Source organism: Neopelma chrysocephalum, unplaced genomic scaffold, assembly GCF_003984885.1.
Source record: "Neopelma chrysocephalum unplaced genomic scaffold, ASM398488v2 Primary Assembly neopelma1_23, whole genome shotgun sequence".
NCBI classification, from domain to species: domain Eukaryota; kingdom Metazoa; phylum Chordata; class Aves; order Passeriformes; family Pipridae; genus Neopelma; species Neopelma chrysocephalum.
Window position 1 is genome coordinate 19,373,838 of NW_020897691.1, and position 24,204 is coordinate 19,398,041.

Consider the following 24,204-nt stretch of genomic DNA (forward strand, 5'->3'; position numbering starts at 1 on the left):
TTTTTTTTTCCCATAATGACTGGTAATTCTGCATTTGTCAAATGAAAGATAATATGGAATAAACTTTTCACTTCATTTTATTGTTAGATTTCCTGGATTTGCAAAACCTGGAATGGAACAGTATCTGTTGGCAAAGCAGCTAGCAAAACCCAAAGAGAAAATTCCCATAATTGTAAGTTGGGGACGTGTGTAATTTTTCTGTGTGGGTGGTGTGCTTTGTTTTGGGGCTGGGTTTTTGATTTGTTTGTTTCTTTAGGTTTTTTAATCCTCCTCATCCTTCCCTTGTTTTCCAACTGAACTTTTAGACTCAGGGTTGCTATATGTATTTGGGTCAGAAGAAACTGACACTGAACATATAATTAGAAATAGAACTGTCATAATAAAACAGGTAAGTGTCATAATGATGATGATGTTTATTATTTTCAGTACTATTTTCCTTGTGCTTGGTCTGCATTGTGATCATGAAAATGAGCCTTTTGGGGATTGGGAGGCAGAGCAAATGCATTATGCTGTCTATTAGTTATCTAGATAGGTATATGTAGGAGGTATATTTGTAAAGGTTTGCAAGGTTCAGTTCTGATGATCAGGTTGTTTTCTGTCCTAAAAAACAAACTCTTCTGGATATATGCTGTTTTGTGAAATGTGGTTGAAATAGCCCTGGAATTCATCACTCCTTTGCTATTTGGGAAAAATTGTAAAATACACAAGATAAACTCAACTGTGGTCAATCATTCCTGGTTGCAAGAAACCCCTCTATTTCCAGACTCTCAGTCTCTCACTGAAATCAATGGCAACTGTCAAATGAAGAGAGAAGATATTTGTCTCCTTGTTTGCAGCTTGTACAACATGATATATTTAAAGATAATATTTGCTGTTTCTTACAGATTGGTGATTATGGCCCCATGTGGGTGTATCCTACCTCTACATTTGACTGTGTGGTGGCAGATCCCAAAAAAGGTTCTAAAATGTATGGTCTAAAGAGCTACATTGAATACCAGCTGACCTGCACTGTAAGTGTATCTGAAACAGGATCTTTTGTCTTGCAAATATGTATCATTTGTACATATAAATAATACAGTTTGTGTGACTTGGTAAGAGCATCCTAAGAGTAAGTGGTAGTTGTCATACCTTTTTTCCACAAAGAGTAGTGCTTTGTTCTAGCATTTCAAGTTCATCTGTAATAAGGCTCTAAATCATAAATTGTATTTACATTCCATGTAGTTACCATTCTGGTCATGTTTCATGTCACCATCTGTAGATGTCTGTCAAAGTTCAGAGCTGTGTTTCTCTTACAGAACACTAATCGGTCTGTCAACCACAGATACAAACACTTTGACTGGTTGTATGAGCGGCTCCTGGTTAAATTTGGATTAGCCATTCCAATCCCTTCTCTTCCAGACAAGCAAGTAACAGGTAACATTCACGGTTGTGAATTCATGGAATGGGAAATAAGGAGACCACTGTTTTTAAGGTTCAGTTATTTCTTACTGTTTGTTTTTCACATTACTTTCAAAGAAGGTGTCCAAAACCCAACTTTTCATCATTCAAAACTTACGATGAATTGTTATGGCCAATTGATCATAAAAGATCAGTACTAAAAGAATAATTTCAGAAGTCAGGTTTAATTATCTAGTCCAGTGATTAAAAAAAAAAAGGTAATTACAAGCAAAACAAAACAACCCTCTCTAATTACTACATAAGATAATATTTATTATTGGAGAGAAGAGATAACTATTTATGCTGCATATTTGCTGATTGTCTGGACAAATATTTTTAAGTGGGGATTTTTGGGTTTGTTTTTTTTTTTAGGGAGGGGAAGGGGTACATTGTGTTTTATTTTGCTTGGGGTTTTTTCTTTTACATTGGATTGCACATATGTCACATTGTCAGAACTTTGAAGCAAAGCTCCCAGAAGAAAGGGAGCAACCCCTGACAAACTGGCTTTTTCACTCACAAGTGAAATGTTGCAGCGTTTCTCCTCTTGCTTGATTTCACACTTGATTTAGAAAGCATCTTTCATTTGTATAGCATTCTGCTCTGGTTTGATGTCAGTTCAGCTTGACCAAACTATCTGAAGCTTCTGGAAGTCCTTTGTTCTGACTTCAAGAAAAGTGGGATTGGACCCTTTAAATGCACAGAAGTTCAGTCATTGTAATAGAATATGGCAATGCCTATGATTTTCAAAAGTCTCTGGCTTACTTTCTACAAGGACATTCTAGAGTGCATGTGAAGAAAAGAATGGACACCTGTATAGGATGGAATTGCATTACTTTTGCCTATATCCTCTTGTATGTTTTGTGGTAAGAGTTTTTATACAGCCTGTAAGACAGCCAGCCAAAAACAAACATACAAGTGCCGGCATGTCGCCAACCACGTGTCTGTGGGCATCACTGAAAATGCAGCAGCTCTGCTGTGTTTGAAGAAAGCTAAGCATTGATGAAGTTGCTGGGATAAATGCCGAGGAAACTGAAAAGTGAGGAAGTGACTTCTCCCCTTAGCCTCGTGTTTAGAATTGACCAGCATTTTTATTTAAACATGTGCTGGTGGACTAAAAGGAAACCAGAAGACCTGATGGGGTCTCTAGATTTCATTGTTACTGTAACTTAAAAGACTTAAGAGTTTGGCATCACAGTTAAATGTTGCCTGTGGATTTCTGTCTTCTGGAGTCTGTGGGAGAGAGTAACTTCCCTCATGCTTTTTAGCATGAAAAGAAAAGCATGTCTCTTTTTCTGAAATACTAAAGGGAAACTCTGGGGGGAAATGATGCTTGTCTTTCACTGTGTTTAGGAGGCTTCTTTCTGAAGATTGTCTAGAGAAATATTTCTGTCTGTTGGTCTTGAGGAAACAAGACTCTTTACAGGCTGACTTTGTTAGGGTCCTATTTTTGCTGGTGATGATATACTGAATGACCAGCATGTAATTTCCAAATGTTACTGTTCTGTTGCTTTGCATTCCTTGCAGGAATGCTGTGGAGATTTCTGTATAGGTTAAAGATGAAATAAAGTATTACTGAAGGGTATATAATGATGATTTTTTTTTTGCTAGTTTGCAGGAAAAGGACCCATACCCAAAGTTCATTTTTCATTAGTTGTGTTCTTTAATTGCTAGTGTTGCTAGTTTCCATATTTGCAATAAATATAAATAAATAAATAAAACCAAACCACAAACAACTCACCCTTGTAGAACTGCTGCCATAGTAACTATACAGTAGAATTATATTGAAAGAGTACATGCGTTCAAGGCTTGTCATCTGCACTGCTATGGAAATTAGAAGAGTTGGGTGCTGGAGGATTCTCTCATTCCTTTCAAATACATCCTATTCACTGTATGCTTTAGAAGTCTGACGTCATGCATTTTTTAAAATTATAAAGGATTCTCTCAAGAAGACAGTTTTTGTTAAAACTAAAAGGTTCTTACAAATACACAGTGATGATGCACTACTGGTTTTTAAAAAAGTGGTTACTTTTTTAGTTTATGTTAAAAATATCTTTACAAAAAACTCAGTTACACACTTACATGTATGTAGACAGTTTATGCATGTGACTTATTGAGATTTTTTTACTTTTTCCCCAATTTACCTATATGGAAATATGTTTATAGGATGTGCTGCTTTTTTAAATCTGTGATTTCATTTGAACAGTCTAATTTCAGTGCTTTGTTAGCTAGTACATGACAACTTGTAAAGTAATTAGCTCTTTTTTCTCCAATGTTTGAGCCTTACACTGACCATGAGTTTACCAGAATGTATCAGAAAAATATCTGCATTTCAACCCTGCGGCTAGTTTCTCTCTTGGTCATCTGAATACCTAATTTTTCCATCCAAAATTTATTGGGATTTTTTTACCCAAAAGTGTATTTGAATTGTGGGTGGATGTTATGTTTTTTTTAAATATTTCATGGCAGTCTTAAAAAGGAGGACTCTTGGTCAGTAATGACTATACTGTAATTTAAGGTTGTTCTGATTTGTCAGCAATATTTCCTTCTTGTAAGTTCTGAGTCATTAGATGGTTAATAACTCACCAGACGAATTACAGGTTCTGTTTCAATTTAAGTTAAAGAAAAAAAATTGAGGGTACTAGAGTAGAAATGTAATAATTATTGTTCAATATATAACAGGGCGCTTTGAAGAAGAATTTATCAAAATGCGTATGGAGAGACTGCAAGCTTGGATGACGAGAATGTGTCGCCATCCTGTTGTCTCAGAAAGTGAAGTTTTCCAGCAATTCCTCAATTTCCGAGATGAGAAGGTGGGAGATAAAATTCATACACAGACTGAGGCACTGCTGTACCCCTCAAATTTCCCTTCAAATCAAGAGTTCAGCTCTGTAGCCGCCTTGTTTGCCTCATACTGCCCCTGTGGGCAGTAGTGACAGGCTGGAAACTGCTGCATTTCCTAACTCAGCTGAGTGATCAAAACAGGGCATCAAGTTGCTCATGTGAAATGCTATATATAATTCCAACAGAGTTGTGCTCTTCAAAGTAGCTTTATTGCCAGTCTTTTAAGGGACAGTTTGTGTCCTCCATCAGAGGACAGAATAATACATAAATACTCTTTTGACTGTTGCCTTGCTCTGTCTCTGCTAGATTTACTAATCACTGTGATCCTCTGAGTGGTACTGCTCTGCTAACAAAAGCTACTTCATAGTAGATCTAGGTTGTGTCTGATCCTATATTGTATTTAAAAACAACCCCCTCCCTAAAAACCACAATTTTTCACTGAAATGGGTTGTCAAAGCATTATGCTGCAGTCTGATATAAATAGCCATTTTTTATTACACACACACACATATTTTATTTTATACTTTTTTTGAGACAAAGGTTTTAATATCTTCACTAAATAATAAATAAAGTAAATAAACCTTCAGTAAATAATGATTTCTTTATGGTTGAGCTCCAGCTCTGTTATAAATGAGGAAATAAACAGGAAAAGTCTGCTTCTTTCTCCTCAAAATAATCACACAATAATACACATAGATCTTGCTGAAAGAGTAAATTATCCAGTCTGGTCTTAAAAACCTCTTTTGTCTCTTTTTTTTTTTTTCTTAAGGAGTGGAAAACTGGAAAGCGGAAGGCAGAAAAAGATGAAACTGTAGGAGTCCTGATCTTTTCTACAATGGAACCAGAAGCTCCTGACTTGGATATGGTAGAAATGTAAGGTGGTTTCTTTTTGCATGGGCATTATGTATCTGGGTATACAACTGATACTGAGCTAATACAAAACTCAAATAGTAAGCATGCGCACATATCCATGGATTTGAAGAGATTCATCAAGGCAGAACTGAAAAATTTTTTAAATATGAGATTTTCATATCAAGCCCTCCAAAGCTTGGTGGAACTCCGTCTGATGTCTCTTTGACTTCAGTGTCTGAATACTGATCCTAAAACAACTTATGTAAACCTAGTTGATGGAATAGAGTACTATCAAATCCTACGGAGTTATGTTTTATATTGCCATGGAAGCATATTTTGATCTCTAATCCTCCAACAATAGAAAAAAGTGCTAGACTTACCAAGTAGCTTAGGATAACTGTAGGTGGACCAATAAGGAACAGTGTTTCTGTAAAATAGTTGTATATATTACATTCACAGTATGATTCTAATATCTGTAATCCATGGAAAGCTATTAAAAATTAAAAGTGATTTAAATTACCAAATTTCATTTTAAATGGGTTAATACATTTTTTGAGATATCCTTCTGGCAGTTCAAATGGATATATTTATTTTATATATGTATATGCTGTACACTTCTTAATGTATAGTTCTCTTGATGATAGACCTTTGGGTTTAACAGTGCGAAAGATCGGATTTATTCTGTAGCCTTTATTTCACTCCTTTAGGCTTAATAATTTTTCTTATAAGATCTGTAGTATGCATGACATGCATTGCTTGCTGTTGTAGAACACAGAAACTTTATGTAGATAAACTAGATAGAAGTTTTTATAGTAGCAAAGCAGTAATGTACCTACAACTGGAAATATCGCAGCATAGACTTTATCCAAGTAATTCAGTGCATATTAAGACAGGTATAATAGCTGTGTGATAGCAGATCTGTACTAGTTGAAATGGACATTTTTAGGTCACTTTCACTTTGAACATGAGGATTTTAAACTTGACTACTTTTCTTAAGTGATGTGGTTTATGTATATCCCAGTGGCATAAAAGCCGAAGGGGTGAATGAGAAGGAAGGTTTCAAGCATAGGGTTTAGGAGAGAGTATGTACTACATACAGAACCCTGGCAGAGAGCGACCAGCATATGGTCTGCTAAACAGTTTGTCCTCAAATAGGGAGGGGAGACAAGCAGCCTGTGGGGAATGCTCACCAGAGGGTGTGGGTTCCTGGCTGGGGCTGGCAGCCTGGATTGGTTCTGAAGACCTATTTCCAAGCAATTGCAGGGGTGGCTATAACGTCTCAGATGTCCACATGTTCTAGTGCCTGGGAGTGCTCTTAAAAGTGTGTGAGTGCAGTCTTGAAAGCCATTACTCCTGTAAGTGGACAAACCATCTTGTTCAATAATTCTTAGGTTCTTCAGTGCAAAGATACTATTTACTGAAACAATTTTGTTAATACTTTGACAGTCTTGTGTCATCCTGGTTTTGATTGAAGGGTGATAACCCTGTGCTGGTTCATGAGCTCTTTCTGTGATCATGATACCATAAAGTATGAAGTACAGAAAATTAAAAGATATTTTGCTACTGCGATAAGGGGAGTAAAACAAGAGTCTCTTGGAAAGCCCAGGTGCTGTTTCTGTGCAAATAACTCTTTGTGTAGGGTTTCCAGCTGAGGAAGGAAGTGCTGGTGGGGAGGTGCGAGCCTCTTAGTTGATTGGGCCACAGCTGGAGCTGTTGCCGAGGCTCTAGGGAGTTGCTCAGTGTCACCTTGCTATGAGAGCTGTCTCGTGCTGGATTTGGCTGACAGTATTTGTAAGATCTGATGCAGTTTAAATAATTATCATTGAAAATTATAAAATAAATGTTTAGTTTTCTTCTGTAGAGTTCACAGATCGTTACTGTGTACACAGAGCTGTGTTAATGGAAAACTTTGATAGCTGCATGAAAACATGCATAAAGAAGAGTAAAAAGGCACGTACTAGTTCAGAATTCTCTTTTGAGCATCACTGATTTTTTTTTTTGCTCCCTATAATACAACTCAGCACAATAGTATTGTCAATATAATATGAAACTATGCTTATATGTTTCCCTAGGAGAACTGCTACATTACTTTTATTCACCTATATTAGACTTTCAGTAAAACATCTGGAACAGTTACTTTTTTAATATTTTTTCATTGTTGTATGAATTTTACTACTTCTGTTACTCTAACATGTAAATCCCACCAATGTGGGGTCCTTATATTTAATTGTTAAGTGCTCTAGGCATGCATCATACTCAGATCAGATTTTGCTGTTCTGGTATGATTTGATCGCATGGGGGAGGATATTTAGGTATTTAGGCAGCAGCTTTTCTCTTTTTTTGGAAGGTGTCTAACTATAATAGGAATGATAGTCCAGTACCTCGTCTCTAACAGAGGGTGAAAAATAAAATGAACAATGCCTGTATCTAAAGAGGGAAATTCTGAACTCAGTGAAATGGCAGAGATTTGAAGGAATTTATTTATTTCTCCGATATGTTTTTAAGACCTAGTTGACACTACTAAACATTTCAGTATTGTGTTTAAAGTTATCATTATGCATCTATTAAACTGCTTTTTGTTTCTGCTTTTTTAAAATGCCACAGAGAACAGAAATGTGATGCAGTGGGTAGGTTCACCAAAGCAATGGATGATGGAGTTAAAGAGCTGCTGACCGTGGGACAAGAGCACTGGAAGAGGTGTACAGGGCGTAAGTGTCCTTCTGAACTCAGCAGTCATTTCTGTCTTGATTTTTCTCTGGTTGTTTTGGTTTTTTGTTGTTATTGTTGGTTTTGATGTCTATAATTCAAGGCACATCTTAAAACTAAAGGAAATCCTAAATTATAATGAGAATTGTGCAGCATTCTGGCTGCTTTCAGTGTCTGAGAGTATAAATTGTGCAAGTTTTTTGTTGGTATGTTTGATGTGGGGTTTTTTGTTGGGTTGTTTTTTTTCTTTATCTCATAAGAGAAATATCTGGTCCCTGCCCATAGGTTTAAAAATATTCAAAGTTAAATAATTCTAGCAATGTAGCTAAAGCCCTTGTAGGACCTGTCCACATATATTTGTCATTTATCTACATTTTAGTGACATGGGCAAAGTAGACCTGTCTATTTGATGAAATCATAAATAATTGCATCTTATTAACCCCTTATTTAGGATTATTGCATGCCAGGAGGAGTGATTTAAAGATGAAATGAGTTTAAGAGAAAAAGAAAAGAAAAACCAACTTGATTCTAACTTAATCTTTAGCCCAATTCTTTTTTTTCCTATCTTGTCTCTTCCTTCCCACAGATATTTAGGGTTGCAGAACTTCACACCAAGTCCCTATGACTCTGCCTGGGCTCTAATTTCCTAGTCCACAGCAGTGTTCAGTGTTTGTGGCCACCACAAGGCAGCTATTGAAAGGAAGCAGGTACTACAGCTGAGGATCATAATAAGAAATACTTTCAGGGCAGGCTGTAGTGTCTGGCAACCAAAGACCTATCACATAAATCTCCTCAAATATCCTTAATTTTTTTTCCCTCCTTTTAACTCCCACAAAAAAACATTGCCCCCAGACTTTGGAGTAAGTACATCTCCTGAGCTATCTTTTTGCCTCTTTCTAATCTAACACTGCAGTTGAATATCTAGGGCTGACCAGAAAGGATGGGAAGTATAGAAGCCCCATCTCTTGTGGTAGTGATTGCACTAGACTTGAGCATCTATAGGATGTTAACTTTAAATTATTTACGTTTCCCCACTTCGAATGAGAGGGTTTCCTTCTACATGTCACTGACATTCCTGCTGGTCAAAAATAGTCTAACACATTACAGAACTCTAACATGGTACAGATCTTGCTTCATTAGGAAATTATACTGAGAGGAAAGTGGAGAGCAGGGAAGGAATAAGGTTCCTCAGATGAGACTAGAAAAATGGCATTGCTTTGCAGTTATAGAAGCAATGATCAAACCAAGGACTGGCTGTGACTTGTGCTTACAGTAGAAATTCAGTATTATTTTAACCGCTAAAATCTTCTTACACTTATGACACTAGTGCTTATGATATTGAATGACTCTTCTAATACTTACAGCTATTAATTAGTTAGCATAAATGTAGTAATACAATTGTGATTGTGTCAAAAAAATTAACTTTTAATTTCCAGACATTCATACTGAATACAAAAAAAGAGACAAGTAAATTGGGACATGCAAAACTGAAGAATTTTATTAGTCTCTTAGGTTTTAAGTTCCCTGTCAGCTCTAGTCCTGTCTCTTAATCAGAAGTATTTTTGGCACTTCCTGAGCAGTAATTACATGCCTTCCATTCAATGATATTTAAAATTACTTGCAGTGGAAACTTCTTAAATGCAAGTGAAAAGAAACCAGTCTTCAGTGAAGTTTACACTGGGAATTCAGTAAAAATTTAATGGCTGATAACAGAACTCTAGTAGTCTGAATTTTACTTGTTGTATAAGACATACCAGTTCTCATAAATAGTCTAACTTCTGGACAAGAGCTTGATCAAAGATAATCAATAAAATTATGTAGTTTGGGGGGCTTGGTTTTTGGTTTTGGTTTTTGTGGTGTTTTTTATACCACACAAAGGGGTTCTTCTGTAAAAATCAGGTTGTAATTAATGCTAGGGCAGTTAAAAACCGTCTATTTGCTTGAACAGTGAATACAAATATTTAATAAGAAAATCCACATATACTTGGTTTTTTTTCTGCTAGCATAGGTAGCGTATAAAAAATTGCTTTCGCTTTTCAGATTGCTTTTTAAGCTTCTGGAGTGGTGCTATTCAAAATGTTAATAATGAATGCATTCATAAATCACAGCTGATTGAGTTAATTGTGATGAAGCAATTTATGCATGCGTGTTCAATAAATAGATTATAAAAACAATTTTATTATTCAGATACTTGCATTAATTTTTATCCCTAGATAATCTTCATTTCTGGTGCCTTTAAATATAAAATTCATGATTTGAGGAGAGTTTAGACATTATAGGTCTGTATAATAATCTCTTCTCTTAAAATATTAATAAGACCTAGTCTCCATATCATGCTCCTGCACTTCTCCTCTCCCCCCATGAGGGGGAGGGAAAAAAATCTCACCAATTGATTAGGAGGACTGAGCTAGGAGTGCAGTGAATTTTTTTTGTTTTCTAATAGCATTCACACACTGTTCCCCTAACTGTTTGTACCTTTCAAGAATACAGATTGCAATTGCTTTATCCGGTTTTGTAACATGTGTAGCAGGGGAGGGGGTAAGAACGTGATTGTAAATGTGTCACTTAGAGGAAACATGAAACTTGGTTTTGACATCTGCTTCTATCAAGTTTTGGAAATGCTGCAGATTTAATCTCACTTACCCTTGTGGGTTTTTTGCTTCTGTTTCCCCTCTTTTCCTTATCCTTTTCCCACTTTCAGCACTACCCAAGGAATACCAGAAGATAGGAAAAGCATTGCAGACCCTGGCACTGGTCTTCAGCACTAGTGGATACCAAGGTACTTCTATAGCTTCATTGGTACTTTAAAAGAGGTATTTTAATTATATCATGCTACTTTTTTTTCTTTTTTTCTGAAGACCTTAATGCTTTGCTCTTTGAGCTTTAGATGTCAAACGTGATTCCAGAAAACATATTGAAAACTTGTTTCCCTGTATATATTATAGGGTTTTCATATTCTAGTTTGCAGTCTTGTTTTCTCTCACTGTATAATCATGTGGCGTGTTAGTGGTGGTGGAGGAGTTTAGCTTGGTCTTTTAATATATAATCTGGTCACTGACCTCACTGACAAAACTTGCTGTAGCATTTTTTGTGATTTCAAAAGGAAAGGGAAGAAAATGTGGCATTGAAAATAGTTGTCACAGAACTATTGTGTGACTTACTTCATGATACAACAACTCCACATGAGGATGGACAACTTATTACAGTATTTTGTAATCGATTATATGGGCTGGAGGGTTGGCTACTGTAGCCTTTTCTTGTCCTTCACCCTTGCTTCTCTTCAAGAGGCCTAAAATAGAGCCTGTCATCTTAGGTATGAAAGTTGTGGGAGGGAAAAGGAGAGCATCAATTGCCCAAAGTTCTCCTAAAATGTAGTCTTTAGATCAAACTTCAAATCCTGCTTTGATATGTTAAGCTCTGCTGATGTTTTCCAGATAACTGGAAAATATTTCCTCATACATAGAGGAAGCCTATTGAGTCAGTTTCCTCTGGAATTCTCCTTTCAAATGTGTTTGGCTTTTGGGGATTTTTCTAGACTCGATAACAAATTTGCTCTGTTCTAAAACCTTACATGTTGTAGCGTAGAGGCTTCCTGAAATATTTCTGTCTTTGAACTATTAGTTGACCAGTACTTACTCTGATTACTCATTTATCCCTTGCTTTGTACTCTTAGAACATTTTGCTCCGTAAACCATGTATTAAAGTACCACCTTATGAAACTCAGGTTCTCTGTGACTGGAAGCATTGGAAATAGGCATAGTCCCTGTAGTTCGCTCTCATCTGTGTCCTGTACTTCAACAGGATGATTGCTTAGTTAGAATTGGAGCACAGCATGTTGCCTAAAAAGTTACTTTTGGATGTGAGAATGAAGTAGAGGATTTGCACGGTTATGTACCCTTAGCATGGGTTAGAAAATTGTAAATCCTAGCTGGATAGAATCTGTAGCAAGAATTCTTGAAAAAGGACTGAAAATTGCTTGAGCTATGACACACATTTTTTTGCCAGGGTAAAGGGAAAACAATATGGCTTAAAGCAAGGATACAAAATTGCAGATCAGCAAGTGAAGGAAAGCTTCAATTTGATTTCCAGCATCTTCAAATGGTATGAAAAAATAGATCCCATGATGCTTGAGAACAAGGCAAGGATGTCTCTCTTTGCTGTTTGCCCAGCTGTGTGTGGTTGCACCCTAGTATTTTGTTGCAGAAAGTTCCCTTCCCACACATGCCTTTGCTCTGATTCCATATATTTTGCTCTTTTCAATAACTGGTATACCAGTGTATTTTTCTGAATTAATAATATATAGGATTCTTTATTTTTTAATTGGAGTTCCCAGGAAGAGAAAGCAAGTGCAATGGACATGTGGCTTTTAAATATCTTCATCACTGCTGCCTTCACTTTGTCCTGCCTGCTGTTCATGACAATTTCCCTTGATCATTCCATGTGGTACAGGTCTATGGATTAAGCAGATTCTGTGCAAGAGATGTAAGCACCTGCATTTAAACCGATAGGATGCAGCTTTCCTGATCTCAGTATTTAAAAGAGGGCACAGTCCTTCAAATGAAGAAGTAGTATCTAGGCTGAGTATGAGGTATGATTTTTCTGGACCATCATTAAAGAGGAACAGCCATGCTTAAAGGCACTCAGTTCACTTTCTGTTGGGAACTGAATCTCTTTATCCTTGCCTTTTGGTTTGTTTTGTTTTGAGGGTTTTGTTTGTTTGTTTTGAGGGTTTCGTTTGTTTGCGGGTTGGTTTGTTTGTTTTTGAGGGGTTGGTTGGTTTGTTTAAATACTAGAGTTCCAGAAGTTCAAGCATATAGGCTACTGAAGATTGCAGCGACTGATTTGATGACACAAACACTTCCAGCTACCAGTAGCTGACTTCTGACACACTGAATACGCTGTTAGTTGGTTCATTTGCATAGTTAGGATGGGACGGATCTACTGTCCTTACCACTTTCATTAGTGCTGCCTGCTTGCTCTGCGAATGTCTACTGCCTTTTCTGATTTCCAGCCTAAAATGTGTAAGATTGCACCAGGCAAGATGCACTTGTTAATCTGACTCACACAAGCTCTTTTTCTCATGCTACAGAATGAGCCTTATCAATTAGTTGCCAACCACAGTGCATATTAGCAATCTGTCCCCAGTATTTGCAGAGGCAAGGGTACCTTTAAAACTATTAAGGACACATTGAGAGGTTCTGATTTAAATTGTCCATGGGCCTATGTACTGTCCAATTGGTTTTAAGAATGTGTGTGTGTTTGGCAAGTATGATCCTTGTCTAAAAATGCATATTGGACAGCACCAGAACATGCCTGGAAATGTCTTTCAACCTTGCAGTATGTTGCCTATCTTACTGTATCGTATGATGCTCTTAGGTCAACACAGCCTTAAATAGCATGGCTTCTTGTTTGCAGCACCAAATCTGGATGAGTCTTTCTCCTATATTAAGAAAATGTGAATGATGGGTATGCCATTCAACCATAGTAAAATCTCTTAATCCCACATCACCCCTCAGGAATTCTGTTAGGGTTTTACGTGCAAGTTTCACTATCCTGCCAGCTAGCAACAAGCAAATCTTGCCTTAAAAACTTCTTGTGTGCTAAACTCATCAGTCTGAGATATGCTTATCAAGAAAAATTTTGCTGCAAGAATTTCTACTAGTACATCAAACTTTACAATTTTTTTCATTGAATTATATTAAAACATGCTTTGAAAGAAAAGAAAACAAAAATGCTTCTTGAAAAAAAAAATTCTGCTGTCCCAGTCAAACCTTACAGATTATTAGTTTCCTCAATACGTCTGGAGTATTCCTTCAGAAATTATTATCCTTGGCTTTTACCAAGCAGTTGAACTGCTAAGAGATGCTTTATCAAACATCTCCAAAAGGCTCATTATAGTTTTACATCTTCCTTCATCTCCTTGTGACAGTATGCAGGTCTGTAAACAAAAATACCAGTTTCTCCTTCTGGTTGGATTAAAATATCTGTAGAATATTACTGGCCGTTTTAACTGTTCTTTTTATAACTACCTTCAGTCAATGCTTTTAAGCCCCCTCTGTTTCTTGCACACTGGCATAATTTTGTTATAAATGTCAGAAGTGCTTGGGGCTTTCTACTTTTCTCTTGATTAAAGAACCCCTGACATTGTGGTATATCCTTGCACTAAGACTCAACTCAGCTTTCATGGTTTGACTTAAGAAGCTGCATCAGTTCAGAAGCTGAGAATGCTAGAGACTCTTCCCTATCCAATTAACAAAACTGTGACCAAAACCCATGCAGAAAAAGTAATTGTGAGCAATCTGCTGCTGGAATTCAAGTTCTAATGGATGGCCACGTGAGTTGCAAGTGGGATCTCTGACAGGTGGACTGGTGTAGGGAGTGATGTACACTAGTGACCATGGCATGACGCTGCTGACAATGTGTAACTTGACGGGTGCTTCATGTTAGAGATGAACTCTGACTCTTTAAGAATGCCCCAGCACTACCCAAAAAAGAGACGGTAGAACAAAAGGATGAAGCTTGAGGAGCTGCAGAAATTTATTTGCCCCTGGTGTGCCTATCTATTGTTGGGATCCACTGTCTAGAACAACTTTTAGGTATACTATCCCTTAGCCCTACTTTTGGAGACATATGAATGCCTCTGCTAGTAGAAAAAACTCTTAATGCACCCTGTGCCTTTTACAAGCTGGTTTTGTGCCCTGCTGCCCCAAATGAAAGAGGATCAGTGTTGGGAGGGTGCGTCTAGATTCCTTAAAGCTCCAATCTACGAAGGTTCCTTGAGTCAGCTCTGCACAGAAAGGGAGGATTTTCTCTTTCAACCTTAATATACATGCTCTTCCTCTTTCTTTTAGTCCAGATAGGAAAAGTCATTGTCTTTTATGGCATTATGAAATGAACAGCATCATCTAGACCACCTGGCTTCTGACTCTAAATCCACCCCATGTTTTAACCCAAAATCTAGGAGTCAGTTGCCTAAGCAGGAGTTACTTCCAGGTTCCTTCTGAGCAGACATGGGAATTCTGAAATACTGAATTATTTAAGCCTGCCCGAAATAATGAAATTGATCACCTCCAGGTTTTTTTTATTATTTTACAAAAAGGCAAAGTTATCTTCTGAATTATATACCTCTTAGATCTCACAATGGGAATTTATGGTAGTTTTAGTTTTATTTTATCCTAATAGGCTCAAATAGGAGAAAAATAATGATTTCTTTAGCAGTGTTTTGTTACTGGACTTATTAGTTTTTAGGATCAGTCACTTTCCCTCAAAGGTTTTGAACTTTATGAAGCCAGTCTAATGGAAAGTAAGAATCAATTGATAGACCTGAAGCAACATTCAGTCATTGTTTCCTTCAGGAAACATAAATCCTATATAATAAATCTCTAACACAGATTAAACCATATGTTGTAGTAAAAGAAGATACTAATGTTCAGATTAATCATTAATGAAATCAATGGTAATTTTCAATGAAGTCACTGATTAATGTCTATAGAATGAAAACAAAACGTTCATAAAAGACTAACCCCTGCCTAATATCAAGACATATTTTTTTCTTAAACTGAAGTTTGATATCTGCAAACTGTACCTTCCCCTTTCTACTCTCCACCTCAATTTGCTTTCTGTACTGTTGACTACATACTTTGGACAAGCTAAAAAGGATGGAAAAAATCTGTGGTCTTTTGGGAAAGTGAAGTGGCACGAAAAATACAAGAATGTAAGGCTTGTTTCCATCTTTGTCCCACGTAGCTGTGTTCTGTTAGTAATGTTATGAGTGCTTGTGATGTTGTCTAGCTTAGGATTTGTGATGATGTCTGTATTGTTAAGTGTAGATTGTGGGGCCCTTTGATCTGTTTTGTATGATAATGAAAGTTAGAAACTCACTCTGAAAGCCAGTGATTTGTACAGAGCTTCAAGATTTTATCTGAGAGTTCCCTAAAGGTTCAGAAATCTTGTTAGCAAGGAAAAAAAGTTACTTGAGCCTCCTTCTGCTTATCTACCCGTTGACTGTTGGAGAGCTCAGGGATAGCATCACTATTTTGTAGGGCATTGTGCAGAATTGACTGCTTATCGGGTATGAAAATCATTTACTAAAAATCAGAACATCAGGTGTTCTTCAGTTTTGTTAGCTGATCTTTTCTTGTCACCCTCCTCATTCTTCCTTCCCTTCCATGCTGGTACACTTCTGTTGCCACATATGGGGGATTATCTATGTTCTTAAACTACAAAAAATATGAAATGTCAAAGTAAATAGTGCTAATACTGTGTTAGAACATTCATTTTCTACAAGATCTTCAGTTTATTCCTCCTTTAATATTTTTCTAAATTCTTTATTACTGTTGGTTTTAAAAGGATGGCTAGGTATTTATTACTTGAAATAAACTATTTTGTAAATTTGCCTTGAATCAAGGCAAGTTTCTTGTTGTAATTGACTTACTGTAATTTGAACATTTACGTTTACTTTTAGGAGAATCTGATCTCAATGGAGCAATAACAGAAGCAGGGAAAACCTATGAAGAAATTGCCAGTCTTGTAGCAGATCAGGTAGGAGTATTATGAATGCATTGGCATACTGTGTACAAACATGTCACCTTTTGGATGCTTCTGACTTTTCTCTTCTGTTATAACATAACTGCTAGTGCTGTAGGCCAGTTAAATGAAATTGCTATTAACACTTTCCAATGCACTTTCATCTTCTTTCTTCACTGCTTCAGCTTAGAGGGGATGTGATGTGAGGGTATGTCAGTTGGATCAGAAAGCTACGTTCTGGTTTCTAAAATACTAAAATGTTTACTTCCTCTTAAAATGTATTTGTTTTCTGATGCCAGTGAGCTGCCTTTGTTACTGATACAAAACAATGATTAACCAAGGATAGGGTTTCTGCCTTCCCTGTGCACTCTCCAGATGTCTACAGGATCCAGATCTTGGCTGTGTTTCATTGCTTTGACGTGCAGTTGCTTGCTTTAGTAAAAATCTAGCTTAAATAAACCTTGATTGGTGTTCAAGTAATAAATTGATCTTTAGTCTGTTAAGCTTAAAGTATCCAAAATGCAGATCCTGTTTATCTCAAGGTTGAGACAAGGTTCTTTAAACAGCTTTCCTGGTTGACAACTAAGAAGATGCACCTTTGCCTGTACGTATTTGTACGTGTAATGAGATTGTACATGTAATGAGGTTGTACTGGTAAGTCATCTTGAGTGAAAATTTAAGGCAAAACCCCTCACTTTGTAAGTTAGTGTTGAGTAAAACAAGGAACAGAGGTATCTGCTCACTGATGCTCAGTGCCTTTCTCTAAAAAGCTTATATTTTAATAAAAAACTTTTCATATATGAAAAACTTTCAATAAACAATTAATATTTTGGTTTGGTTTTTTTGTATTCTTTCCTTCCTTTTTTTCCCCTTCACCCTTTTTTGGCATCATAGTTTCTCTTCTGTGATTGTTAATATGCCACAGATAGTTTTACTAATGCTTATACTTTGTTTATTAGCCAAAGAAAGATCTTCACTTTTTGATGGAAACGAATCATGAATATAAGGGATTTCTCGGTTGCTTCCCCGACATCATAGCAGCTCATAAGGTATGTGAAGAGCCTTTCCTTTCAAGGGTTGGGCAGCAGCAAAAATGGTGGTCTGGTACACTGGTGCTGCAGCTTGGCCCCTGTTTCTAGAAACACTAAAAGATTCTGTGAAACTGATGTGTTGATTTTTAAAATAAGAAGTACTTAGAGGGGAAGGAAACTAGAACTTGTGTCAAGATTTGAGAATATTATGACCTTCTGCTATAAGAGAGCAGTAGAAGGTTCATGACTTTCTTCAGGTAATTTCATGTCCCAGTGTAGTGAATAGCAGTAGTGTAAATTTGTAATATTTCAGTCTTATGTGATGGTTGATAGTAAAACCATCCCAGTATTGTATGAAAACTTGTGTACACTTACATGGCTGGCTTACTGATATGTGATAAATAATCACGCACTGCCTGGAAGTTTCTTAATATCAAAAAAACAGACTAGGGCTAACATTTCTGGAGGAAGAAAAAACAAACAAACAAAACAAGACACCAGCAACAAAAAACAACCACTTGTTTCTCTCTAATACAAAAACCATGCTGTCTAGTTTTGGATATTATGCTTTTTTTTTTGGTCTTAGAGATCTCCTTATGGTTATGTGCCTGCTGTAATGTATTTCAGGAGACTAAAAATTGTGAAGTATTAATCAAGTACACAAGTATGTGCTTGTGGTTTTTTTATCACTTGAAATGTTAAATGTATAAAACTGAAACATAAGAAAGTACTTCTGAGAGCAACAAAGAAAAATGCATATCAGATTGTGTATTCTTTCTTCAGGACATTTACAGTCCCTCATCCCACAGAATCATTGGGGAAAAATACCGTAAAAAGAGGAGAAATGTTTTCAAAGCTTGAAACATAAACTTACAGCCAAGAGACATGTAAATAGATTCTGCTGAATGTTGTTTGGCAAAATACATTGTGTAGGGGAGGCATATCTTTTTATGCTTGCTATTGACGTGACACAAGGATTTTCCTGAATTGATGATTATGCATTGCAATGAGTTGTAGTCTCTTGAAAAATAGTTTATGTTGCCTCATCTTGTACAATGTGTAAATAAGGTTCTACAGGCATTTGATAATTTGAGGCTTTTGGATGTCATTTATATTGGTCAGCTGTATTTTGAAACTTGGTCTTTTTGTCCTTCTTGTATATACCCTTGTGCATTACTGCCTGAACCAAACTCAATTTGCTGGTGACTGTTCATGCCTGTGTTCGAATTCACTTTTTGCAAGGACTCTTGAGGGCAATGAAGTCAAATAACAAACTTCGGATGAAAATGTGAGAAGGCAGAATCAGTCATTGTGTGTGTATATATGTGTATAGCATGCAAACTCAAAATGTGGCTAGTGGTATTTTAGGTTACTATAGAGACCTCTAGGTTGACTACTGTTTTAATCTTTTCTGCATTTGGTTTCTACAGGGAGCAATAGAAAGAGTGAAGGAAAGTGATAAGTTAGTTGCAACCAGTAAAATAACGCCACAAGACAAACAGAACATGGTGAAACGTGTGAGCACCATGGCTTATGCACTACAAGGTAAACCAAATTTTGAGCTAAATGGCAAAGTTATAGACCTCTGAAAGACATCTGTTAAGTAACATACTTTGAAAGAAAATCTTTGTACTGGCATAAGAGCTAGGCATGGGTTGTTTGTAGAGGGTTTTTTTTGTGACTTGCTTAGATTTTCTTGAATTGCAGTTATTTTGCACCCCTTCCCCCCCCTTTTTTTTTAATCTCACATTGCTATAGCAAAAGATACATGTTTTGAAAATGCAATTAAAAATCTCAAAACAACTGCCCCAGGCCGATTCTTTGATTTTGAAGTGATAATGTCTCAAATTAAAAGCATGGACCCTGGTACAAGAAGCAGTTCATCATGTGCAAAGGTGTTTTTCTGACTCATGGTTTAGTCAGATGATTCAGTTGAGATTCATGTTCTTGTGAATAAGATTTTATTTCCTGGATGTTCATTGAATGAATTTTTTCCTCTTTAGGTTAGAGGTGTTGTAAATATGAGATGCAGGACACCACACTTGAAAAACCAGGGAAGTGAGGAGTCAGGGCTCAGTCCTGCAGGATATCAAGCCCTTAAGTGCATCCTTTTATTGACTTCAGTGAGACTACTCATTGCTGAGGGAGTTGCGTCTTCAAGAGTACTCAATATTTTATGTGACAAAGTCAGAGTAGCACACAAAATTGATTTTATAAACAATGAAGAAAACTCCCCACCCCCTTCTTCCTGGTCACAGCAACAGAAGAGGATTGTGCTGTATACCTGGCAATTGTGAAAGAGGCTTCTAGGATGACTTTTGCAATCTAGAATATTTCTTCTCCCTCTATTGATATCTCAAAATATATTTTAACTTTTTCTTTCAGCCCTAAGCTGTGATCTGACAAGAGATGTAGAAAGTGGTGTAAGGTGTTACGGATTCAGTAATGCTGGTTCTCAGGTATCTGTTGAAATAGCCTCATTCAAGAATGGGTCAGACACTACTGGCTGTATCTTTTTTTATTATTATTATTTTGAGCTAAATATTTGCAGCTGTGGCTTATGACTTGATATCCATACCCTTGGAAATCTGAATGTCCTAGCCAAAATCTGTTGGAAACACTTCAGGAAAGAGCAGTTACCTCAGTAGGAGAAAATTCTGCTTGTGTTTTTTATTGAATCTTTGTACACCTGAGTACTGTAATACAAAAACCTGTCTTTGTCCAGGAAGTGTTCAGATTTTATCAGTGTGTAACTGACACCCTACCAATTTTACAAACAGTTCCATCATAACTTGATTGCTGCAGGCAAACCAGGTTGTGGAAGCATGAGAACAGTAACTGTGCTGGCAGGGCTGGACACTGAGTCTGTTGCACAGTTACCAACCTGAACTGAGTGCAACTGTCCCTAATTACAAATGCTTCTCTAAAATAATTTGTCTCCTGGGTCTAATTGCAGCTGAGATGAATCACTTCCACAGTAACCGGATTTATGACTACAATAGCGTCATTCGTCTCTATCTGGAGCAGCAGGCACAGTTTTATGAAACGGTAAGGTGCAGTATTTCAGTGCTGTTTTCTTGGAATGTGCTGTGCTGCTACTATTATAAGAAATACTCACAGTACTTAATCCATCTTTTTGTATGAGCCTCTCCCATAGAGCAGATATTTGAAGAATTGTACAAAAAATTGTAAAAAGAATTGTAAAAAAAGCCACATCCCAAAGAATGAGTTAAAATAATATTTTCCTACAGATGCTGTCCTAGGTACATGACTATCATATACCTATTAGAACTAAAAAACAGTCTTCAGAAACATTATTGTTGACAGCTTAAGGGGTTTTTTTCAATGCCATTACTAGGGTAAAGAATTTTAGTTCTCTGATGTGCAGTAAACAAGGCGTACTGCACTGAATATAACAATAAAACATTTGAACAGAACTTTCCTCCCATAGGATGGGAGCGAGAAGGGAAGCTTCTGTGATTTAAAGCCTGATGTACACAAGTGTGGGGCACAAGGGACAGGAGGGGTTTAGGTGACATTCAATATGTTAACACTGAGCACTCTGCCTACAAGTCTTCTCATTCCTTGTGCTTTTATAATTAAACCAGAAAACAAATTTTCTAATGTGGTATACTGGTAAAACATGCAAGTCTAAGTGTGCTGGAAACTGACTTCTATCACTTAAAGGAGTCTCATAAATAACTGATTGCCCTTCACAGCAGTAAAATTTATCAGTGGGACTACAGAGATATCTTTAGTGGATGACAACTTTAGGTCCCCATGGGGTCACTTTGCTTACTTTTTCTGACACATCTGATGGAGGTTACGCATAGGTTTCCCCTTACCTTGTTTCAGACTCTTGTCCAGTCTGTTCTGACCCCCCTGGTTGCAGCCTCACCAGTTTCCTTGTAACACTACTCTCTCCCCCAGTACCTGTTCACATGTGGGATATTGGCTACCATGAGAGCTGTGGGAAGTGCACAGAAGCTCTGTTCTGATATTTCGGCCTTGTTTCAGTAGGGAAGTGAGTTTCCTGAAAAGTCTGGCTTTGTTCCTGTAGCTCTCCTGTATAATGCAGTGGTAGTTAAGCAAATAGGCAGGATGACAGCCCTGCCTACAATGCTTTCTCCAACACAACCTTAGTAGTGAAAGTACAAAATGAGCAAGGCAGAAAGTGTATATATGAGAAGGAAAGTCTTTATAATGGAATGCTTTGAGAGTCCTACATACACAAAACCTGCAGTTTTTCATCAAATGAGGAAACAATTAATTTCTTACCCTGCAATCATATTTCTGCACAGTGTAAAGTGACTACATATTAAATATGTTGTGTTTCTTTGTTTCAGATTGCACAGAAGCTGAGGCAGGCACTCAGCCGCTTTCCTGTGATGTAGAGGATAAGGAGTAGTCAACAATAAAGAACAACTCCAAAGTGCTTTTCTGATGTGGGGGCAATGCTAATAAAAAGCCTTTGCTAAAAAGAAAATTAAAAAAAAACAACAACCTGAAAAAAAAGAAAAAACCCCAAACAAACAACCCAAGAAGAAGAAGAAGAAGAAGAATCAGTTGTAGAAAAAAAAGTATTATTTAAATTTTACTTTATCAGTCTAAATCATAAGATAAGGTTCTCTTACCTCGAATGCTCTCCCATTTGTATCATCATTTAAATAAAAACAGCTAGATAATGCTGTCAGTTATAGGGATCTAAATTATCAAACTGATGTGTTGCCATGGACTTACTGAAGACTTGTGTCTATCAGATGTTCTTCCAAAATCTTGTAATCAACATCAGAGTTATGCATTTGTATCCTTTTTTTTTTTAAGTGGGAAAGCGGACAAACTTGAGAAAATGAACTAATACTATTATATTCAATTGACCTCTCTAGCAATTCAGTAACCAGGAGGAATTATATTTGTGTATGTTTCTGGCACATGTTCATGATAATTTCCTGAATGAATGTTTTGTTTTTAAGTTTCGCTTCCCATATGCAGCCATGGCACATCGTTCCCATTATGACTTCTGGTAAATATAATTAATTCTTCCCTTTCTTCTTTTTCTTTCTAACTAAATCTTGTACTTGTGGCACACCAACTCAGAGCTTATGTCAGGCTCACTCTTTCTCGCTATGCACTCTGTAAGAAGACAAAGTACAAACAAGGAACGAGCCATTCAGGAAGATGTGAAAAACAGTTTCCCATACCAGCACTTTGACACCCCCAATGTTATGTCATAAGGCACTGGTGTTCCTTAGTGCTGTACAGGGCCAGCTTCCCCTCTGAGAGTTTGAAGTGTTTCAGCAGAGGGGGGACACTGCCACATCTAACCCCAACTAGTAGAAGTCCCCAGATTCCAACTAAGCTCAGGTCTTTGTGTAGTAGTATGGTATGCTATTGAGTCAGGTTAACTTTTTGTTGCCTTCTAATGCAAACTAAAAGGTGGCAAAAGTACTGAATAACCACATTAGTTTTCACACAAACTCTGTGCTTTGATCATCATCCTTTATCAGTGTCCTCTTTCATACTACTGAAATACCATTTGAGGCCTTGGCTTTTCACAGAATCAAACCAAAAAAGCAACCACCACCTGTGTTCACAATGGGCACCAACTACAGTAATTCCTGCCATAGGCAAGCAGGAAAGCCAAAATGCAGTTTTTGCTAAAATGTGCCTAGAAAATAAACATTTTAGGAAAGAAAAACCCTAAAACAGGCATTTTACCTATAAGCCATTCTAAGTGATGGGTACAGTCTGCTGGTTAAATAGTTGCCTTACTCTGTTTTGCATTGGTGTTACTTTTGTGTGCTAGAAGTAAAATCTGGGTCTGCCTGAATAACCTGAAACCAAACCAAACGAGACTAAGCCTAAGTCTAGATGCTTTTCAGTGTCACGAGTTTTGTTCACATTTTATAAACCTTGTCTTTTTCTCCTCCCAATTTTAGTTGTTTGCTTCCAAAATTCCATAGCGCGGTGTTGTTTGATACAGCCATTTAAATATGTACAAATTGTAAAGAATGTGTATAAATGTTTTACACCAAATGTAAGATCTGCTTGCATGTAGAAGCAGCTTATATAATAAATTGTTACAATGTGTACAGTAAATTCTGAAATCACTTTTTCAAGCCAGCATTTTTTTAGTATTTGTATATTCACTTTTTGATAACGAAATCTTTGTAACAGACTCTTAATTTGGGAGGGGGAAGGGGAGTTCTTTTTACCAATCTTTATATAGCTCCATATGCACTAAAGTTGAAGGTTCTTTATCTTGAATAGACTGTGTTGGAATCTAAGTGTAAGCTGTGCATTCCCAGTGCAGGGAAGCTATGACAGTAGCAACTCTGTCAGATGCAACATTTTGGCAAAAAAAAAACAAACTGTTTAAAGACTTCTAGTAAAATGAAGTTAAACTGATAATAAATATTTATATATATCCACCAGACTATTTTATCTTTTTGTTTGGAATCATCATGTTGGTTTTTAACAGGGTGAATGCAGTATGAGGCAATTTTCACCAGCATACACATACTGGCCAGCTGAGGAATGAGAAAGCATCCATGTGTCTTCCATAAAGCAGGCATCACAACTGGATGGTGTAATAGTGCTAGTGACTGCAAACCAGCAAAGGCTACGCATATGTTTTAAGCTTTCATTATTCAGGTCAGTCCAGCTTGTGGTTGATGGAACCCTCCTGACTGCAAATAAGTAGTAGAGCACAGTGCTACTGTGTATTCCTGGCTTTGTGTTGGCATGGTGTTGACCCAGAATAGAAATTTGATTGTCTTTGATATTTGTTTTTTAAATCAGACATGAATAG

At 36.9% G+C, this 24,204-nt stretch overlaps 1 protein-coding gene across 4 annotated transcripts in view; it reads left to right on the forward strand.

The window, feature by feature from the left end:
* The window catches only part of SNX9 (sorting nexin 9), a 60,884-nt gene extending 37,057 nt beyond the window's left edge, over positions 1-23,827 (forward strand). For all 4 annotated transcript variants that reach the window (XM_027689046.1, XM_027689017.1, XM_027689037.1 and 1 more), the window contains exons 7-18: positions 88-172; positions 885-1,010; positions 1,296-1,413; positions 4,117-4,247; positions 5,048-5,151; positions 7,735-7,838; positions 10,538-10,615; positions 16,301-16,377; positions 17,322-17,411; positions 18,824-18,938; positions 20,350-20,441; positions 21,740-23,827. In XM_027689046.1, the coding sequence (XP_027544847.1) occupies positions 88-172; positions 885-1,010; positions 1,296-1,413; positions 4,117-4,247; positions 5,048-5,151; positions 7,735-7,838; positions 10,538-10,615; positions 16,301-16,377; positions 17,322-17,411; positions 18,824-18,938; positions 20,350-20,441; positions 21,740-21,787 (1,168 nt within the window). In that variant the 3' untranslated portion in view covers positions 21,788-23,827. The remainder of the gene's footprint in view (positions 1-87; positions 173-884; positions 1,011-1,295; positions 1,414-4,116; positions 4,248-5,047; positions 5,152-7,734; positions 7,839-10,537; positions 10,616-16,300; positions 16,378-17,321; positions 17,412-18,823; positions 18,939-20,349; positions 20,442-21,739) is intronic.
* The last annotated feature ends 377 nt before the right edge of the window (positions 23,828-24,204 follow it).